The following is a 20,923-nucleotide window of genomic DNA, read 5'->3' as shown; positions in this document are numbered from 1 at the left end:
TGAGGTCAAGTAAGAGTCAGACATAACTATTGTGCAAACTTTAGTAACTAAACATGTAAAGAACATACTAAACAAAAGCTTAAGCTCCGCTCCTGATAAACATTAAGCACTGTTTTCATACCATCCTACTCAAGCACATAAATGTCTCACTTGTTTTCTCTGCCATTCATATTTGAAGCCCTCTGCATATAGATGTCACGGGGAGTTACTGGCAGGACTTTCATAATCAGTATCTGGCCATCCTGTTCTGAGTAAAACAAATATCATAGGTCTTTAAAAAAATTCTGTGCTACACTTATAGAAAGGGCATAGTATATACACGATAAATAAATATTTAAACCCATTTGCTAGTTCTCTGGTTTGTTTCAAGTTTGCCAGAATCACTTTACAGCTAATAGGTACTTTATATTGCTGGTACATTCTTTATTTGAACACACACACAAAAAAAATCAGAGAAAGATGTCAATCTTAAACTCATTACTTATTATATGGACAACAACCAACTGAACTATCTTGCTTTGGTTTGATTGCTGGCTCCACTGAGGTGTGACTGACAAAAGAGAATGCCTGTCTGATTGTGGGCTCAAAGGACAGGAGCTATTGAATGAAAATTTAATTTGAAAGAGGAAAAAAGCAGATGTCAGTGAAGCAAGAAATAATCCTATCTCATTTCAGTTTTTTGATTTCTGAGTGATTGCATATTGCTATAAAAGCGGGACTGAAACTTATGTTGACCTTTTGACAGCTCCAGAGCAAACTTTAGATGCAAAAATGTGTCATAATGTTGGAAACCGTATTAGGAGTCCCCAAGCAAATTCCTGGAATTTAAGAGAAGCTGCAGAAGTGTATGCACCTAATTTAAACATAAGTCATTTCTCTGTAATGGTATAGATACTTACTCTCTGGAGCACAACTACAGTTATGATTAAGTCCCTTAATGTGCCCACAGCAGACAGTCCCTGACTGTTTAAATGACTCAGCAGTCAATACCTTTGCCCTTCTCATGTCTCACCTACTGAAGAATGTTTGTGAGAAGGTTACGCAAACTTCCACTGGAAACCTACTGATCATCCACCTTATCTATTTATGTTTTTCCACAATTATCCCAGATCAGGGTGAAAAAGGTCTAGCACTTCTTCCAGTGTACATTTCCCCCCCAAGGAGGGCAAACATCCGTAACATTTCCATCACTTAGATGACACAGAAGGACTGACAATCTCTCACATTTTTTATTAACGTCTGCGAAAATTTCATTGACTATGTTTTGTGGGAGTAAACCAAAGCAAACTTAAGGAGAAGGTGTAAACTCTACACAGACTAGCGTAGAGTTTACAGCCCCTGAGCTTCTGGTAGTTTCTCTGACAGAGGGCACTGAAAGCTCAAAGGGATGGTGGAGTTTCCAGAGCCTGGCACCCAGTTTCTGTCACCCACTGAGGGAAACCAAACACCACAGACCTTTGCCATTTAATATGCAGTGTCTCTGAATGGAAGAGTGGCAAGAGACCAGAGTGGCTGTAGGCCACCTGCCATGAATATCCTGGTTTCTCAGAGTGAGCAGTGGGTACCAACTGCCCTTCAACTTTAGACCTAGTGCACCTATCTTCTTTCTCATGGACACATATAGCTTTCTGACTATGTGTGTCCACACAGAGGAATTTTTGCCAACATAACTATGTTTCAATTTTAGGCTGAAAGCACAAACTCTATCATTGCTTTGAATGAGGCTATCACACTTATTTATCAAGCACGCTAGCACAGGGCCAGACTGAACCAAGCTCAAATTCTGCCGTTCCTCATTATCACAGCTGCTTCATTAGCCAACGTGCATGCAAACACTGCTAAATATATACTATTCATTAAAATAAGTTATAGAATTATTCTGCATAAAGGTATAACCTGCTATGCATACATTTTTGGCCACAGATAGGTTTTTGAAAAGTCCTAATTTATCACACAGGTTGAACTTCCTGGAAAATATTTCCTGTCTTACTAGTATCTAAGGCAACAAGCCATCACACCGTGTAGTTTTTTGTTTTGTTTTTTTGTATGCAGGGTTGTTCTATTTACACAATTACACTCGAATAAAGCGGTTTAGATAATCTGGTTAAACTGCCGGCAGTCTTTATGACCTGTCTTCTGTTCTGAAAGTTTGTGCCTCATACGACCTACATGTAACAGGGCCATTTGATGACACATCTAAATAATTCACTGAGGAGTTTCAATGCATATTAACAGCTAATAATTGGGAAATGTCTGGGGAGGGGGAAGCTGTTAAGTTAGACATTCTGTTAATATTTTTGCTAAACATGCATACAATGACCGTAACTGATTAAACAGTACGTGGATTGTAATGTGAGGGGATTACCATGAGAGAAAAATGTTCCTGTTCCACGTTTGTGTAGCAGAATTGTGCGAGACTTGTGATAAATGTCATGCTGTTCCTTTTGTTTTCACCCACTGTTCAAGCAGCATAGAGCGGATGATGTCTGTCATTACACCTGGTGAATATGATCTCTCAGGAAGCACCTCCAGCTCATGAATGTTGATTTAATGCACCTGAGAGAAGAAATGCTAATTTGTTTAATGTCAAGAAGTAATTTGTGGCAAGTTGCTTGAATTATATAAAACATCTGGAAGGCACTATGATTTCTTATGTGCTGGTGATAATAAGGTGATTTTCACACAGTGGAAAAGGATGTGTGTGTGTGTGTGTGTGTGTGTGTGTGTGTGTGTGTGTGTGTGTGTGTGTGTGTGTGTGTGTGTGTGTGTGTGTGTGTGTGCCTGCCTGGCTGGCTTTGCTCCTGCTGACAGAGTAATGGATCTGTTCATTGTTGCATGTGGACTGTGTGTGATGTATGAGATTCATTTGAAATTCTCTGTCTTAAATGAGGCACTCACATGTCTCCATGTGGGAGAATACAGACCTGAAGGCCAGCGTGTTGTAGGAAAATGAACAGAAGTCGTTTGTTTTTGCGGTCATCATTGCTGTGAAATGGTCTCCGCTGTGGTCTTATGTCCCATTCTTTCTTTTAATGTAAAACTCATTTCATGCAAAATAAATTTTCCAAAAACACAAATCATTGCAGTGGTCTACAACAAGTTTTGTTATGAGAGATTTTGCACTGCAGTAATCAAGGGTAATTAAATTAATAAAAATATAAATGTGATCATTTACTGGACTATTTGATTTGGATGTGCAAATTAATTAAATAACTTGACAAACGTCCGTGTAAATCCGTTATGCAATTCATTTTATTGCCAAGTTGATTTCGAGTATAGTAACAAACAAACAAGAAAAGACATTTTTCACATTGGCTTTTAAAAAAAATAAAAGCCTTATCAACATTTTATCGAGACACCATAATCAAATAAAATGATAAAAACCCACAATAAGAATTTACACAAAAGAAATTACCTATAAAACTTTTGACATGCAATAAATACATTCATTTCACTAAAGCAAAGTAAGATCAATATAGACACTGAAATACGCAGAATGCACAAAGAGAAAATACTGTTTTGGTTTAAGTGTATTGCTTTTACTTGTCATTTTGGTATAAAAGGTAAAACCATGTAACAAAAACACCGGACGCTGCTGATGCTTCTGGCACGCCTGGTTCATGCCTGCTGAAATATGATCCTGTCGTCTACTAAAAAAAAAAAAAAAAAAAAAAAAATCTAATTTCCATTGTAAATTTGTGATGCATGTATTCTGCCATGCATTTTTCCATTTATTCACAGCTACAATTGTCTACGTGGCAGCCTGTGTTCCTGCATAACATATTTGTCCCTGAACCACAGTCGGGCACAACCACCTCAAAATGTCAAAGTGGTCTTCATTAGATCATAATCCATCATTTCTACACTTCTCCTTACCGATTTTCCAAAACCAAAATAGATGCTTGTGCCTTTGTGTACGTAAGTGTGTGTGAGGACCCTGAGGCTCTGTAACATTTTGGCACAGGTTTCAGCGTGTGACGGGTGAAAGCCGTCAGTGGAATAGCCTTTCTTTAAAAATGGGTTTTTCTACAAGAAGCGACACTCCAAACGGAGCAGAGCAAGCTAATTAAATCTGACCTAATCTGGAGCAGCAGTCTGCCATCCAGCTGTGTGTTTATGTGTGCGTGAGCAGGAGTGTGTTAGAGAGATATACAATCGAATATTCTCCCCCGGCTGACTTTCACTGCACCAAATTCCTGCTTGTTTTGTCCTAGCTCTCTGTTTGTCTTCAGATTTAAACTTCTGGAGCAGAAGTTGTGCACTGTAAACTAAGCAATTAAAGCCAAGGTCCACTCAGTGGACTTTGTATGTGTTCAAGGTAGAGAGAGAAAAAGAGATCCAAACAAAACAGATGCAGGAGGATATGGACAGACAGAAGCCCCTTCACTATTTCGCTACAAAGAGCCTACTGTAGGTCATGTGCTGATTTGGTGATAATTGCTAGGCCTGGAAAGAGGGTGTCATTTCCAATGTCACACTGACATGAACGTTAAAATTAAAAACCTGAAATTGACCTGCAGTGATAAAAAAAAAAAAAAAGAAAAATAAACATGTCCTCATAAGATTAAATTGGAAGCGGGTGGAAAAAGAGTGGTGAGCAGACACACACAACGCTGCCAGCTTTCCTTTGTTATTTACTGAAGGTTAAGACTATCAAGCACAAGCTATTTTTCTCTCTGTTTCTGCTTCTTTTCCTCTCAACCCTCTCTCTGTTTGTTCTCTCCATCTCAGCGCATGACTTGGCTGGTGCAGCTGAGGCCCGACTCAATTGTGCAATTTCATACATGTTTACTTTACTGGCATCTTTCTGAGCATATTTTCCCTGAACATTTCCTCTCACATTATTCTGCATTTCCTCTACAACAATAAGATGTCTTTAATCTCTCCTTTGTAAGCCATTCCTTGGCTTGAAGATCACAATACAATAATGTTGTCAAATACAGGGTTTTTTTGGGTCCGTCATTTGTTGTATTTTAACACATGCCACAAAGTTCATTTTGGAAATTGATCAGGGCTTAAAGAAAAAGAAAGTAGCTCTTCACATAAACATTTAGACAACTGTCTTCTTCAGCATGAAAAACAGCTGGAAGTAAGTGGATCATGGGAGAGGAGGGGAGGCAGCGGGTGCTGTGGGTCAGCGGTTTGTGTTAAGTGTAAGAAGAGAGAAGGCACAGAGAGAGGTGAAGAGGGAAGCTGTGCTTTGAGGGTACGAGGGCGGTGAACGAGTGTGGCCGAGCTCTGCACTGGAGGGAGGAAGAAAAGGAAGCAAAGTGCCAGAGGAAAGGCAATTGTGGGACTTCTAGGGGATCATAAGAGCAATAAAAAATCACAATACAATGATTTTTCCAGAAAAGTGCAGTTCAGAGAAATAAATCAAAAGCAGCTGCTTGTAATAAAGAGCCTCGAAAGTGTCAGGTATCTCCCTTGTACTTCACCCTGCTACACTGTGGGAAAGGCATTCAGACATGTAGATGGGCAGGTGCATTAAGTAGCCACATCAGAAACCTCCCCATGCTACAGTCGTACAATTTATTGCAGGATAACTTCATACTTTTTATACCGAAGGCACGTTTGAACTGACTGACTTCAGAGTCAGTTTTCCCATTTAAAGGACAAGCTTAGGCTTGAATATCAATATCTGACTCTAGCTTATATTTAAACATAAGTGCTCATAAATAGAAAAATATGTACTGTACACAGGACAATAGTAACTTGTGCTCACGTTCTCACGATTACCCACACTGATAATGACTTTCCTAACAAGGTAAAGATGGTTACAAGCTAAGCTCACCGATGCAAACCTCAACGTTTGTTGCTGAGTTTAGTTTTGTGCATCTGCGATGTCTATCGAAAGCTTCAGTCTTTTGTGGCACACCTTGCAAAATATAATAAATGTCAAACAGTGGTATGATTTCAGACTGTGATGCCGACAGGCGGCACAGAGGTGACCTTGGCCTCCTGCGACTGGAAGAAAGCTTAAAGGCATGCTTTGCATTTTTTAACGTTAAAGCCAAATCCTTTTTTGGTCCACGAGATGCTACTGCAGATCATCCAGAACCCTTTTAACTTCTATAATGTTAGTGTTACAAAAAGTTACAGGACTGGGATGGTTGCCATAAAAAAAGAAAGAAATTAAAAAAGGGGAAATGACATGACAAGTAAAGTACAAAAACAACCCACACCTAATTTTTTGTGGCTTTTGTTAGTGCATTCATTTATATTTGCATTCACTCATTTGATTCTAAAAATTCATTTAACTAATAAACTCTTTAGATGCCTAATTATGTTACGCTCCAAACATCTTCATCAAAACCACTGTGGTGGCAATAAGAGTTTTGCTGGGCTTACTTGTCATATAAATAACATTAACAAAGGGAAAGGGCATAAAACCCATGGGGTGGGTGGCTACATCAGTAAATTGAAACAAGGCTCTTCTAATTAGACTAAGTGAAACAACCACAGAGCAAAGGAAACACTGCCAAGTTTTTCAATTAGGCTCTACAATACACTCACTGGGGTCTTCCTATTATTTAGTCTTGCCTCAAATTTAAATAAAATGTTCAAAATATGGATATATAGCAAATAGAGGGGAAATTTATTTTAAAAAACCACGAGGATGCCAAAAGTATTGAGTCTACAATATCCTCAAATTCTAACAAAGCATCTAAATGTCTCACCATGCAGCCCTTGAAAGCCTTCAATGCAACATCACTGTGATACTGAGCAGAGATTTATTCCCAAAAAGCAACAAGGGGAAGGAAAAGAGAAGATACAGACTACTTGTTTTCTGAATGGAGAGTTTCAGAAGTGTGGACAGGCTTTCATATTAGGACAATGGCTCGCATCCACCCTGCTGTGCTCTCCCTGCTCCTCTCCCTCCCCGTTCTCCGTCTTTCTATCTGCTTCTGAGTAGAAACACACGGCACATCCTGCTCAGCACAACACACCAGCCAAAAGTTCACTTCCTGCTCCTCAGCTCTTCTCCTTCACACCAACCCTATTCCCAGGACATGCATTACCAGGCCTTCATGCGCTTAAATAGCACAGGGACACACAAACAGACAAGCAACTGCTTCCCCTTTCTAAAGACGTGAAACGCTCCCCTCCAGTAACATTCGCACATAAATGAAATTAAGCAGATTTCAAACAGTGCGCTTCCTACAGAAATGCTCGGGCATTATCTTGGTCTTCCCTCTTATACAGATTTGGTGTGACAGTGGAAGCGGTATGTTATTTTAACTAGTGAAGGGGAGTGTGGAAATTCTCACGACTGCCTCTGCCTGTTTTTTAGGTTTTGAACACATACACACACGTTTGTAGATGAAGCCTCTACTGGTTTTATTTTTATTTTTTCTGCTATGTTCTTTTCCTTTTTTTCTTTTTTTGCAGAGCACCAAACAAAACAAGCTGGCTTCCTGTGTGCTTGTGTGCATGAGCGACCTCCGTCTGACTCTTGTCAAAAGTTCACTAACCTCTGAGGAAAAGGGGGTCAAACAATACGAGGCTAGCTTTCATAGTCAACCAGCAAAGCCACTGCGTGTCTGTTTAAGGAAGTACAGATGATGCATCATGTCTTTCACAGAGAGAGCAAGAGAGGGAGAGAGACACAGAGAGAGAGGGAGATATTTCACAACACAAAGCTTGTCAGCTCAACTTTACTGTAATATATTGATCTCGCTGCCTTCATACTTACTAAACTGTGGTTCAGATATCGACAAGCACTTAAGGTACAAGCATAAATGGCTTTGCCTTATGTTACAACAATGGAACTGGTCAGACATAAATGTCATTGAAGAAGACAAAATAGAAAAAATGTATACCACGTACTATAACAAAAATGTTAATACCACCTTATCTCTCCACAACAAAACTGTAACAACAAATGGATAAACAAAGAATTAACCACAGGTTTAACACAGGACAACGATCCTGTTAATAAAAAAAAAAAATACTAAGGTGAGTGTGGGTGAGTGTGTGCATGTATGTGTGTTGATACTGTTGATCTATAGTTTACAAAAGATTAGCATCTCCACGCTGGGTTCAGTCCTGAGGTAAGCACCAATTTCACGTGCGCTGCTTTCAGTTCAAATTAAAATGAAGAAAAGTGACAAGAAACAACATGTTTGATATGATCATATGCTACAGAAAATAAGCCCTTAAATTATCGTTACATTTAAAAAGAAAAAGGAAAAGTAAGTAAGGCACACTGTATGATTTTTTTTTTTTTAGCCTTTATGATTCACTACGTCTATCACAGTGTATTTATGGCTTTAATCTTCACATTCACCCTCTGAGGTTGGCATCGGCACTATAGTGGTCAAACATTTCTAATCTGAATTGAGGACTAGTAAAAGTGGACAAAGACCCAAAAAAAGAAGAAAAAAAATGCAACTTCTTTTTTTTTTGGAATAAAGATTTACAAACAAAAATGTGCCTTCAACCCACAATCTTTAAGTGCTCTTTTGTTTTCAGGCTGCTCAGCCAACACACAAATCAGTCATTCATTGTTTCCGCATTTAATACCAGCAGGGCCGAGAGGCAAGGCCAGGACACATTTGCTAGGCTGGGATCTAATGTTAATAAGTGGATCAGAGGGGTACAATGGCAGGCATGAAATGGGACATCACGCCAGCGAGCAGTGTGAATTGTCCAGGAGAAAGTGAGATTTCACAGGGATTACTGAAGCACAGCAGCTGGGAGTGCTATTCACCCGCTGGCTTCCAAGGAAGACCCACAAACCCCTTCTTATGTTCATATCACTGACAGATTAGCAGCTTGCTGTGTGTGAAGGGGGAGCGTATATGCATCCGGTGTTTGGAGTGCTTCTAAGGCAAAGGGCTGAGTAGAGCACTCACTTTGGCCTGTCAACAGTAGCGGGGCTCCCAGACAACAGACTACAGGGGAGGGAGGTCAAATGAGAGGCCGGACGGTGGAACAGAGAAGCATCCAACAAAGCCTCTGACTACTGTTGCTCCACGATTAATCATCAGACCGCAATGAATGGTTTAACTGCTGATGACAGTAAATGACAGATTTCTGTGTCATTAAGCCCATCCTTACCCCTGCCTCTATGCTCAACTGTATCCATAATTGTAATAATTGCACAATGTCAGCGGCAACACCCATGCTTCATGTACACCATAAGATGAAGCTCCACTGGCCGTGAACGGGGATTAGTGTGTCATCAGTTGGGTATGTGCAATCATGTCCCAGTTATGAGATCACAGGGCTGTGCTTGCTGCATCTCAATAACAACTGAGCGCAAAGGGGTGGTTGTCGAACTGCACAGGAAGTTTCGGCTCATAAGTGGTTGAAAGCTGGGCATAAGGTGGATTCAACTGCTGTCATATAGTACAAGCCCTTTATCCACACAAATATGCAGAGTGGTGAGTGGTGTTACTTTAAAATAAATGGTGATTGGGGAATATATTGCCCTGGTGACTATCAAAATGCTCTTATCATTCAGTCATTTTCCAAGATGGTGAGAAGCTGGAGAGCGAGATACATAAATTGTCCAGTACCCCAAAAACAGGAAATTAAAAAATGAAATAATAGAAAAAAACAGACGAAATGTACTCCCATTCCTTTAAAGTCCAGGTGAGTGGCCTTATTCATATTATAAAAGTTCTGGACAAACCCTGAAATTTGTCCTTATGTGCTTTTTCTTTCTTTCTTTTTTTTTTTTTTTACAAAGTTGAATAGTACACAGGTTTAGGGTCAGGGATAGTTTTTGTTTTCTTTGGATTCCACCATAATAAAAAATAAATAAAACAATTTTCATTTTGGTTTTCAATTTTTCACTTTGGCTCAATGGCTGTAATCATAGGAAAAAAAGTTTCTTTGCATACACTGTACATAAATACTGTACTTTTTTTTTTAAAGTGAGTGTCCCTTGGTCACGTAATAGCACAAAGCTCCTTTATGAAGGAGGTCTTTAGGATACATTAGATGCATAGAAAGGCACTTACAGTCTACACATTTTGGTGTGCATTAGCAGACCAATTGTTTATGGCCTGAGTCTGAGGTGCAGAGATATTGAGTTGAGGTGAATGGAATAAGGATACTGCAAATTGTGTGTGCACACAGACTTATCGGTGATATCACATGTCTTAACTTGGTGAGTAGCGGTCGATGGTTCGGGCGTCAGAGAGGGCCTGTGGGGGCAGTGATTGGCCCAGGATGTCCATCTTGTCGTGGGTGAGGCCCAGGTGTTCAGAGGCCAGTTTGGAGAGTGGATACAGGCTCTCCATGACCTTTGCATCAGCCACCAGTTGCTGCTGCGCTTGGATGAGAAGCTCACTAGCCTTCTCTTGTTTGAGTCCAAGATGCTCTGCTGTGTATTTACTCAGAGGATAAATGCCCTCTGCAAAGTCCAGCTTCAGTTTCCCATCTGTGGTCAGGCTCCCTGCAGTCCCTCCACTGCTGTGCATCTTCATGTGGCTGATGAGATTGCGCTGCTGAGCGAACTTTCCCCCACACACCTGACATTCATAGGGCTTCTCACCAGAGTGAATGCGCATGTGCTCAGTGAGGCGGTACTGCCGGGTGAAGCGCATGCCACAGGAGTCACAGGCAAAAGGTTTGAGGCCGAGGTGGCTACGCATGTGGCGGGTCATGGTACCGCGCTGTGTAAATTTCTTGCCACAAATACTGCAGGGGTAAGGCCGTGTCAGCCAGTGGGTCTTCTCATGTTGGCGCAAAGTGGCTGGATCTTTGTAAGACTTGTCACAGGTGGAACAGCGGTAGGGTCGAATCATCTCCCCGATGCTCGCTGGATTCAGCTGGCTCGACTTGGTCTCCAGGTGTGACAAACTGTTCAGAGTGTTGCTGCTGTTGAGGCTTCCATAACCGTTTGTGTTACTGCTCATGTTTTTGCTGCTGCTGTTATTGCCGTTTCCTATGTCCCCGCCTGAGTTGCCGTACAGCTCCTCTTCCGTGTGTGTCTCCACATGTGCATTGAGCTGCTCTGAGCTTGGGAAGCCTTTGTCACAGGGAATGCACACATACAGATTGTCCCCGAAGCTCTCCGGCTCGTACGGCATGTGGAACCTCCCCATTGGTCCAGTCGGGGATGGGCGACCCTCACTGCTGCCTGTCTCTTCTGTGCCTGACCCGCTCTTGTCATCTGCTCCTTCACTCTCCTCCCCAGTCTTGTGATGGTTATGATGCTGATCTCCATTTTCACCCCCTTCCTCTTCATCTTCATCCTCATCTTCATCTTCAGCTGTGTATGACAGCGGTTCGTGTTTTACCCAGCGGTAGATGTTGCCCATTTCTCTGCCTGCCTCTCCGCCTTCCGTGGGGGTGTCCGGACTTGGGGGGCATGGGTAGCGGTCTGTCCCCTGGGAACCTGAGCGATGCAGGTGGGGAAGGTGCGGGGCTATCGGTTGGTTGAGAGGTGGAAAAGGTGGCGGAGTGAGGGAGCCTCCCTGGTCAGTTGATTCCATTTTTTCTGAGGGGAAAGCTCTGCCATTCATCCCATGGATAGGACTTGTGCGGTCACTCAGAGTCCCATCTCGCTCCTCGTCATTATGAGTGTTCCCCAGATGGGTCTGAGAAGGTGTGAGCTGAGACTGAGAGGTGGGGCTTTTCTTAGAGAGATCAAGGCCGAAGCTGGGTGAGCAGTTCCTGTCGGATAGGGCTGCACGCCCAAGCTGAGAAGGCAGAGGTGACTGCAGAGAGGGGAACACCTGAGAGCCCTGGGTGGAGGTGGGAGCATACAACTCTCCTGTATGAACAGCTAGTCGATGTGGAACAAGCTCCTCTGGTGGTAGTGCCCGGGGTCCGTGGCTGTTCAAAATTCCGCCTGGAGGACAGGATTGAATGACAGGAGTAGAAACCCTATACCTGCCACCACTCCCTAAACCCATGCTATTTGGCCCCATCTTTGAGTAGGGTAGAAATGCTGGACTTGGGCGGGGAGGGTACTTGCCATTTCTTCTTAGCTTCTTTTTGCACAAAGCCACTAAGTCAAGCAGTTGAAGGTAGCTGGCTGCTGCCAAGACAGCCCCTAGATTTGGTTCATTTGGAGAAGTGGGGTCTCCATCACTAAGGCGGCCTGTGTAGATGTAGTCCAGAATTACCCTGAAGACCCCTGGACTCACCATCTCGTGATCGAGGTTGATGAGATTGTCATGGACCACCAAAGACTTCAAGTAGAGGCTGCTGGCAGCCAGAATGTTCTTGTGAGCTCTGAAGAGGGCGTTCTGCACCACGATGATAACATCACACAGGAAGCCCTTGGTGCGTTGGCTGTTGAGTTGCAGGAGGAGATCCCTAGCATGACTTGGAACTTCCATGGCATCCAGCATTGTTTTCAGTCCACCACCTGCAACAACAGATATCTGTAAAACGTCATGCAGCAGTCATCATTTCAAGTCACAATAAGCCAATTAATGTGCAATTTTCTGCACCACTAAAAGTATTATTGATGCATTTCATAATCACAATCTATCAAAAGTTACAATAAACACATTACATTAAATAAGAGTATATTTTCAGAAGTTTGAGTGCCAAAAGCTTTAACAGCAAACGGGCTAGTAATGTAAACCATTAAAAAAAAGACCTCGCATATGGATGCACTTATTAAGATGAATTAACCGCTGTCAGATTTTCTTTTAAAACATAAACAATACTTAAATACGTCTTAATGGAAGCTCACAGTTACGCTTTTATGATTCGCTTATTATTTGCGTAACAGCTATTTAAGCAGATTGACCAGCTTTGACAGTAAAGTGCAAAACTTATGTGTGGAAAGTGCACGGAAAGGCCACTCGGTAGAAGTGAACTTTTGCAAAAGGTGAGCAGTTGCAGTGGTTTTCTCATTATAAGAAATTCAAGTCTTTGCATTCACTTCCTCTGCAGCAAGCAAAAAAAGAGAAAGAGCTCAAGAGAGAGAGCCACAAATATATATTTTGTAATTGCTGGCTTCCTGATAAAGTATTCCAGAAGTGCTGCACACAGTTTTAAACAAAGCTTAGGGACAAATGTTTTGCTAATATGACGAAGAGCAGGTATAAACCTGTGGGGGAAGGACACATCCAAAAAAAGATCGAGATTTCAGCTCCCCTTCTTGCCCAGTCATATAAGGAACACTGAGCGCACGGGATGTAAATCAACATTAGGTGTTTCAATACGCTACGTTGAGGTAGGTTTCAAAGATCCAGTGTGCGCCTACACACACACGCACAAACATGCACATGTACACGCTCAAATCCCGACAGTAATTGTTCCACCAATCTTAAAACAAACTATATTGGCTGCACGAATGAAATCCCACGTATTGTTCAATCAGTGGCATCTGAGCCTAGTTTACTTACAAGATTAAACGTCTCAAACTGTCCCTAAAGGCTCAGTCTCACTGATGGGAAACAAGCAGCTAAATAAATATCGTGTCATCCATCTGATCGCTGTCTTCCTGACACCAGCTCATTCACTTCTTGTTTATTTCATTAAGTGTACACACTCAGCATAAGAAGGGAGAAGTATGAGTTAAAAAAAAAAAACCTGACAAATGAGTTACTGAGGAATTATGACAATTCCCGAGCAAAATGTGTCAATTTTTTCCTTCAAAAATCTTCCACAGCTAAGACTGAGCATTTTTAAAATGTTGATTGTTCAGCATTAGAGCTGCGAAATCAGACAGAAATGTCATCACTCACAAAATGGAAAATGACAAGTCACAGTCAAGTCCAGCAAGTGATCATCTGATAAGCATCATGCGATAAATATCAAAGGAAATTTCTGTTTTTAACAACAAATGCCATTTTAAAAAAAAATAATTCATTTTGAATTTTTTTAAAAGGTCATGTCGTCATTTCCACACGTACAGCTGAACTATTGTATGATCGGAAGTATATCTTTTAAAAAGACAGTTCTAGTAAGGGTAGTACGTGGGCTCACACTCCATCCTGTTTCCAGCTGACATGTGAAGTGCATCCACCGCCGGCTTCTCTTCTTTTCGGCTTTCAGCGGACATAATTTACTAGAAATTTTCATGACATCAAACGAGTTTAAGATCTAAGTAAATATGAAGAATTGACCGAGTAATTTCCATAACTTGCTGAGCTGTTGCAGTCTTCATCGCACTGAGCTGATTACTTGTTACTCTGAACCGTATGTTAACAGACTGTGTACATTCTCTCATGTATGTGGTTTGTAGTGCACATTTAAGCATTAGAATTTCATCAGAAAGCCTGGCAGAAAACTAAGCCTTCTTTATATCCTGACTTCTGATTAAATACTTCTTCACAGTACATAAAAATCTTTTTCTTAATTGACATATTACAACATCTATGTGCACCTGCAATGTCCTGTGGATACAGCCTAACAATTTTTTTTAGTAATGTTTTGTGATAACAACAGGCACAGTGTTTGTGAGTTTACTATCAAGACAACAAAGACCTCTATGCTTTTGCTCTTTGAGTTGTTTGACAGGCTACAACTTGCCCTTTAAATAAACTCTCGACTTACTATAGCCCCTGACAAAAAGTGAAACATTACAGTAAAAGATGTAATACAAAACGCTTGATCTTGAGGCCATGTGTAAGCTGGCTGTATCCTGTTAGGAAGCTATCGATGATTGCAATATTTAGTCAGAGAACACATCTTAAAGAGAACCTGCTACATGCCGTGAACTTGAAAACACATTTTAAGCCTATAATAAGCCACAAAAACTGCTTGTTTTGTTATGTTAAACATGCGCTGTAATGTTATTCTTCAAGACTGCACATACAGTGCAGTTTCCTGAGGGAAGCTTACAGCTCCCTCGTAGATTGATAGCTTTCTTCTAAAAGACCCCTGAACAGGCTAGAAAATCTCTTATGATTGTTATGTAGTTTATGGCAATGACATTCACCTTTTTGCATTAGATTAATAGTCATTGTTTCTAAGTTTTGTCTGTTTTGTCACTTTTGTGGTTTGGGGTGAAGCAAGACTAAACTTCCTACCTCTGCATACAGCCTCAGTCATATAAACACGCCACACATCTGCTTAAAACGTTGTGCTGATGTTTTATTTTCTTTCTTTTCAATTTGGGACCCATATTCCTATAGCCTTGTTTATTTTAGAATAAATACAAAGTCAGTGTAAATTTTTCGCAAAGACTTTTACCGTACTTTTTTACAACTTCAGCCCACCTAATTTATTTTGTCATTTTTGTGACTCAATGGAGGCTAACTGTTTTAGAGTTTGAAGTTTGGAAAAAAAATGAATAGACTGGGTGTTTGCAGTGATGATTAGTGATTATATTTGACAGTTTGGGTTTTTTTTCATCACATCAGTAAACAGGATGGGCAGTTAATCATTTTCCTGTTTGATTTCTATATTTCTATAATCCTAAAAATCATCACAAATTTAGAAATAGACTACTGATAAAGACATGAGGGTGACATCTTCTTCATGTAGATTGTAACTGAGTTAACAATGAGATAACGAGATGGTCATATTAACCATGACATTATAATAATCCAAACTTCTATGCTAGTATTACGGAGGTAACCTGTTTGCTTGTTTTTTAAATGATATACTAAAGTTTTCAAAGCAAGTCGTTCCTTTTTTTAATTTCCTTTTTTCCCCTAAGCAATTATCAAAGACAATATGTATGATAATAATTTCTGCAGCTTGCTTGGATGCAGTTATTATTATTGTTTTCCTGTGCGATTATTAAGGAGTAAATTCTTAACTTCGGTGTTGGCTTTGATTTCACTGTTAAAATATACATGTACATACACATCGGAATACTACATGTCGCAAAACAAAAAGTCGTGTCCCGCCTTCGTGAGTCGCCGAGAGGACCCGACCTCTCGGTTTCTAACGTTTTAATTTGCCCTTCACACACTGAGCAGTAAACCGAGTCACGAGTGAATGCATCTCCTCTGCGCTGCAGCGCCTCATCTACCCTCTGCTTCTCCTTATCTCCGCCAAAGAAGAAGAAGAAGAAAAAGAAATGAAATCATCTCCAGAAACAGGCCGATTTCACCTCATTGCGCTACGAGGTGTATCACACAGCTGTTTCTTATAGGAACTCTTTTTTCCCTTTTCAGACCTGTCAGCAGCATTGAGAGAGCATCTCTTTCCGGGCAGCTGTGTAAAGTCTCCACTTGTACAAAGGAAACCAGAAATTTATACACTGCAAATCACCCCCCACAAAAAAAAAAAGAATTCATATAACGCTCTCCTGCGCTTGTGTCCTCACCTAAGCTCCGCACTGCTGTTGTTACACATAAAGACAGATCCCCAGTGAGGACTTTGCTTAAGGATTTTGTTGCAGCATCCCTGACAAATTTATAAGACATTTATTTTACTAAATACAGCTTTTTAAAAATGTATTTATATTTTTAATTCTGAGTTTTTAACGTTTTTAAAGTTTTTTTCAAATACACTATCAGTCAATATAAAACACGTTAAAATCTCATTTTACAGAGGGATTTTTTTTCTTGTTTTGTACTCGAAGCGTGTCAGATTATTTTTATTTGAAAACCGCCGGTTACATCGGCGTGATCTTGAAGAAATATACAAATTACCAGCTTCCTCTTTACGTGACAATTTTTTATAACGTAAGGAACAAGGTATTAAACAATTCTATGTTTCAACCAATGCGAATTAAATGCGCTATAAAGAACATGTGCAATGTTCCGTGTCCGAATTAAAACAGGATTTAAAAAACAGAGAAAGACGCCATATGTTGTAAAACAAGTTCCACTAATATCTCATCGACTCCAGGAAGTTTCCTTCTGAAAGCACGCACAGAGTTCAGTCATTATTAATAGAAATGTCATCCTTCCCCTCTTCTTGCCTCTGTACATATCAGCTCTTACCTGCATGCCCGATGTCTTCTGCCATCCGATCTAAGTCTCCCTTAATGATCATCTCAGCAGTCTCTAGGAGTCATATCTGACGTTTCAGCTTTGAACTGCCAGCCTCCAAAAAACCATGCCAGTTTTCCGAGCTCGTCTGCCAGCTCTTTTTTTTATGATTATTAATTGATATGAATTTCTTTTCACTCCTTAGGTCCGTCCTCCCACCCACTTTCCTCCCTCTCCCTCTGTCTCTCTGTCTCTCTGTCCCTCCTCTCCCCTCTTTCTCGTCCCCTCCTATAAAAAAAAAATACGTGCTTAGTACAGCATCATTTTCCTCCCTTTTTTTCAAGTAATTTCCTTAGCTATTTTTGAGTTGGAGCAATAACGCGCACAGGGATGATAATGGACCCTCTATGCGCCCTAAGTGTTTTAGCGCCCCGTGTGATGTCAGTCTATAATAAAACTAAAAGGTAAAATCGAGGGCAGGAACTTCATGTGACCCCGACTTGAACTTCTCAACACATCGTCTTAAAGAGACAGGCAGCAATTGTATACATATGTGTGTGTTATACCTATGATCCTTAGGTAGCCCACCTTAATTTTAGACAGAAGCGTAATGACGGAAATAGCTTGGACAGCGAATCAATAACATGTCAGGAGCTTAAAGCAGTCAGACTTCTTCCATAACGACGCTGATTTTATTTTTATTTTTTTCTTCAAAACTCAGCTCAAAATTCAATCAAGTTCAATCACAAATCACTGAGGGAATAAATGTGTTGATATTGTATAATTGAAGCCGTTTCATTGAATAAATCAAAAAAACGGTTAAAATAAAAGTGTCCGTGTCCTTTTCTCCAGACTTCCCCTGACAAAAACCTGCCACAATACGAGCCTTAAAGAAAACAATTAGCCTCCGTTACAGGGAAAGTTAAAGCAGGTTAGATAAACTTTGGGCACCTTAAAATTCTCTCTCGCGCGCGCGTGCGCTCTCCCTCACCCGCTCAGGTAAAACACCTGTTGCGCAGTTAAAGCCCTCGATCATGACCCGGATTGGTGACTGAACCAAACACCAGTACGAGTTTGGGATACAAAGGGAAACTAGCAACTCGATGACACGAGGGCCTTTTCTTGGCTACTTAAAAATAATCAAGCTCTTCCTCTGATGTCATATTTTTAAGATAAGTAATGAAGTCAAAGTTGTGCGCCCTCGCAGGTAGTGCCATGATGACGGTTTTTAGATAAACAGAAATTGTATTTCCCTTTTCTGAAGAAGTCCTTTGCAGCTTCTCTATAAAGTATTTAAATTAATTACGTGAAACTTTATCTAATATCTATTACAGTTTCCTATTCTGTGCCAGCACAACGTTTTTTCACCCCGTTTCCAGTTTAGTTGAATAACTTGCATGTTGTTTGCCAAATATCAACAGAAAACCTAAGTCTGAAATATTGCATATCAAATGAGCGGTGGTGCTATAATCCAGATGTTACCGTCTCTGTCAGTACGGGTTACATCAATCTGCTCAAAAGGAAAAGACCTGGGGAAGCATACAGTAATTGGATCAACTCATCTCTGTAATTCAATAAAACTGCTCATTCTGACACGTCTGCCTGTGTGCCATCCCCGCCTTTCTACCCGTTTCTCAATCTTACCTCGGACTCATGTCTGGTGCTCTGGCCGTATGTCTTCTCCCCTTTTCGGCATTCCCTCAATAAGATCTCCGCAGTTCCCTCAGTGTCCAGCTCTCTCTCAAAAACTTCTCTTCCGCGTAAATTTGCAGCCCCCTCTCTCCCGGTCTCCCCCTCTTTCACCTTCTTCCACACACTGAATTTCTCACGTGTTAACAAGACTGTCTGACACTTCAGACTGTGTTGAGGTCCGTTCGGACCAAACCTGCCGGCTGAGACTTTACGCGCACAGCGACACCCAATGGCAGTGAGTCCCACAGGCCTTATCGAGAGTGGGACGCGGGTTGCAGTGATGTTGGGGGGATGAAAAAGTCGGTAAGCGCTGGCCTCTAATTTGTGAACGCCATATGACAAGCGTACAGTAACTTATAAACCAGTTATATTGATAAGATAAGATCAGCCACGTCGTTCGCCAGAATGTCAACGAGAGACGGCTGCATATTAAGGGTAAGCACAGGGAGAGTGCCATAGTCATTGTTCATTTTCACGATAAAATGCGTTGTTATGTAAGAATCATTCAGAAGTACAAACACCCCCCAGCAGCTTCCAGTTAAAAATTACAACAAAAAGCTTTAGGTACTTTTACTTCTAACAACTATATTACATTGTATGATTATCTTGTTGAGTCATTAACACGTTAAAAGGTCTTTAATGATGTAATGACTCGCATTTGAGTCGATTTTAAGTGCTTTATATGCTGCATAACAGAGTATTTATATGTGTGGTGTACTAATGCTTAATTTAAGAAGCGACTGCAGTTGCCAAATGTAGCTGACTACAAGTACAGTATGTCTCTCAGGAGAAGCGTAAAGTAGCAGTAAACGTTTAAGTAAACGCTGTACCTTAGTATCTTTTCACGCAGAGTAGTTGAGCTGAGCATTAGTGAACATTAGCAGTAGACTAATAAAAAGCCTTAGACTCCCTTTGTATCAGTTGCACTCTGAGCTGTTATTACAAATCAAACAAAACATGTGCACAAAAATGCTGTGTTTTTATGGCTCCTAATTAGTTTCAGTACCTTTGAAAAAGTACATTTTGATTCTGCTTGCAAACTATAACAAGCAGGAATCATCACCTTTAACTGCATTTGGACGGATTATGTTATTCAGGCCTCAAGCCTTTCTATAACCATCCAAAAGCTTCTTGTTTTTTTAAGACCGCAGACTGAAATTGATGAAACAAATTATTTTGCCATCATATTGAGAGAGACAGCCGATGTGATTCGGTGAAACACTTACCAAACTGAGGCCGATTCATGTTTGTTTTGATCACAGCAGCAGCATCTGACAATGTCATAAAGCACACAGGGCCTCTTCCTCTTTAAATTATCCAACCTCAAGGTGCTGGTCTTTCACTGAAATGCTCTGCTTCAAAACTTAGTGCCTGGTGAAGTTGGGGAAGGTATTGTCTCTGACTTCCATGTTCCCTTGATGAACTGATGATAACCTCACAGACAGAGAGAGACAGAGTTTTCTGTAGGTGGAGATAAATATCTTCTATCAAGGATATGACAGAGTTTCAATTCATAGTCCAAAATAGTTTCCACCAAAGGAAACGTTGTTGTGACGTCATTTTGTCAGGTAGGCTATATGTAGATTTAAAAAGGAGTATAGGGCTGGCAGCATTTTTACCCATTTAAATCCTAATAGTCTCAATATTTACACGATAACTGTCTCTGATTTTTATTAATTCCAATTATTTGTTGGCAGAAAGCATTTAAGATGACAGATTAGACATATGCAGGCTTTACATTTGCCTAGAAAATTTCAGTTGCTATATGATTTTTTTTATTAAGGAGTTATGACACATCTGTAAAGAACAATGAATAAAGAACAACAATCTAATTGATGCCTTCAAATGTAAACTATTTTTTAAAATGCTCTAATCACAAGGCTAGAATAGGTAAAATCTAAGAGTGAATAACAGCCGTTTAACAATCAGCAAACTGTGATGCTGCCTGTTAAGGAAAAGTCTCCGGTTTTGCAAAATTGATATAAAAAGAGACACAACCTTTTAATCTTAGCAGTATTAAGCAGCCTATCATTCACTACGTGCAATACTCAAAACTAGTCTTTTAAGGACAGGGGGGGTGGAGGGTGGGAAGAGTAACTATAAATATGCAGTAAATATGTAAATGTAGTAGTTTCATAACCAATAAATGATACAAGAACTTGAATAATTCCAACAATATGCATTCAATCAACTTTTGACAGGCTTTATTCAAACCAAACTGGAAGTCTGTCTTCAAAGCCCAGGGTCTGACCAGTTTACGGATGCATCATAACCAATTAATATCATTTTTTTAATATCACATGTTTCTGAGAGCGCTATAACAACACTTAAGGAAGAGAGCATGATCTTGTTTGTTGCTTGCAAACATATTGATACGCTGTCTAATAGTGAGCACCCCAGAACAGCTTGGACAGATGAGATTAAAG

The 20,923-nt window shown here is 40.5% G+C and overlaps 1 protein-coding gene across 4 annotated transcripts; it reads right to left on the bottom strand.

Annotated features, from left to right (window-relative positions):
- Positions 1-3,234: 3,234 nt before the first annotated feature.
- On the bottom strand, positions 3,235-19,802 carry hic1 (hypermethylated in cancer 1). 4 transcript variants are annotated; one of them, XM_076873296.1, is made up of 2 exons: positions 19,724-19,802; positions 3,235-12,328 (listed from the first exon to the last, which is right to left on the bottom strand). In XM_076873296.1, the coding sequence occupies exons 1-2, from the start codon at positions 19,779-19,781 to the stop codon at positions 10,110-10,112; spliced, it is 2,277 nt and encodes a 758-aa protein (XP_076729411.1). In that variant the 5' UTR covers positions 19,782-19,802; the 3' UTR covers positions 3,235-10,109. The 4 variants fall into 4 exon arrangements, with proteins under 4 accessions (XP_076729411.1, XP_004558220.1, XP_004558219.1 ...); XM_004558163.5 differs by lacking the exon at positions 19,724-19,802 and adding an exon at positions 18,450-18,643 and having other exon boundaries at positions 3,235-12,344; XM_004558162.4 differs by lacking the exon at positions 19,724-19,802 and adding an exon at positions 18,450-18,575.
- Positions 19,803-20,923: the final 1,121 nt, after the last annotated feature.

The sequence above is a fragment of the Maylandia zebra genome, linkage group LG14 (assembly GCF_041146795.1).
Source record: "Maylandia zebra isolate NMK-2024a linkage group LG14, Mzebra_GT3a, whole genome shotgun sequence".
Taxonomy (NCBI): domain Eukaryota; kingdom Metazoa; phylum Chordata; class Actinopteri; order Cichliformes; family Cichlidae; genus Maylandia; species Maylandia zebra.
The sequence above is the reverse complement of the archived record's forward strand: the minus strand, read 5'-3'. Positions and strand labels throughout refer to the sequence as shown.

Coding starts and splice junctions, on each gene's coding strand:
- hic1 (XM_076873296.1), bottom strand. CDS start 19,781: ATGACATTGTCAGATGCTGCTGCTGTGATCAAAACAAACATGAATCGG. Junction 12,329..19,723: donor CATGAATCGGCCTCAGTTTG/GTAAGTGTTTCA, acceptor CTGTTGTTGCAG/GTGGTGGACTGAAAACAATG.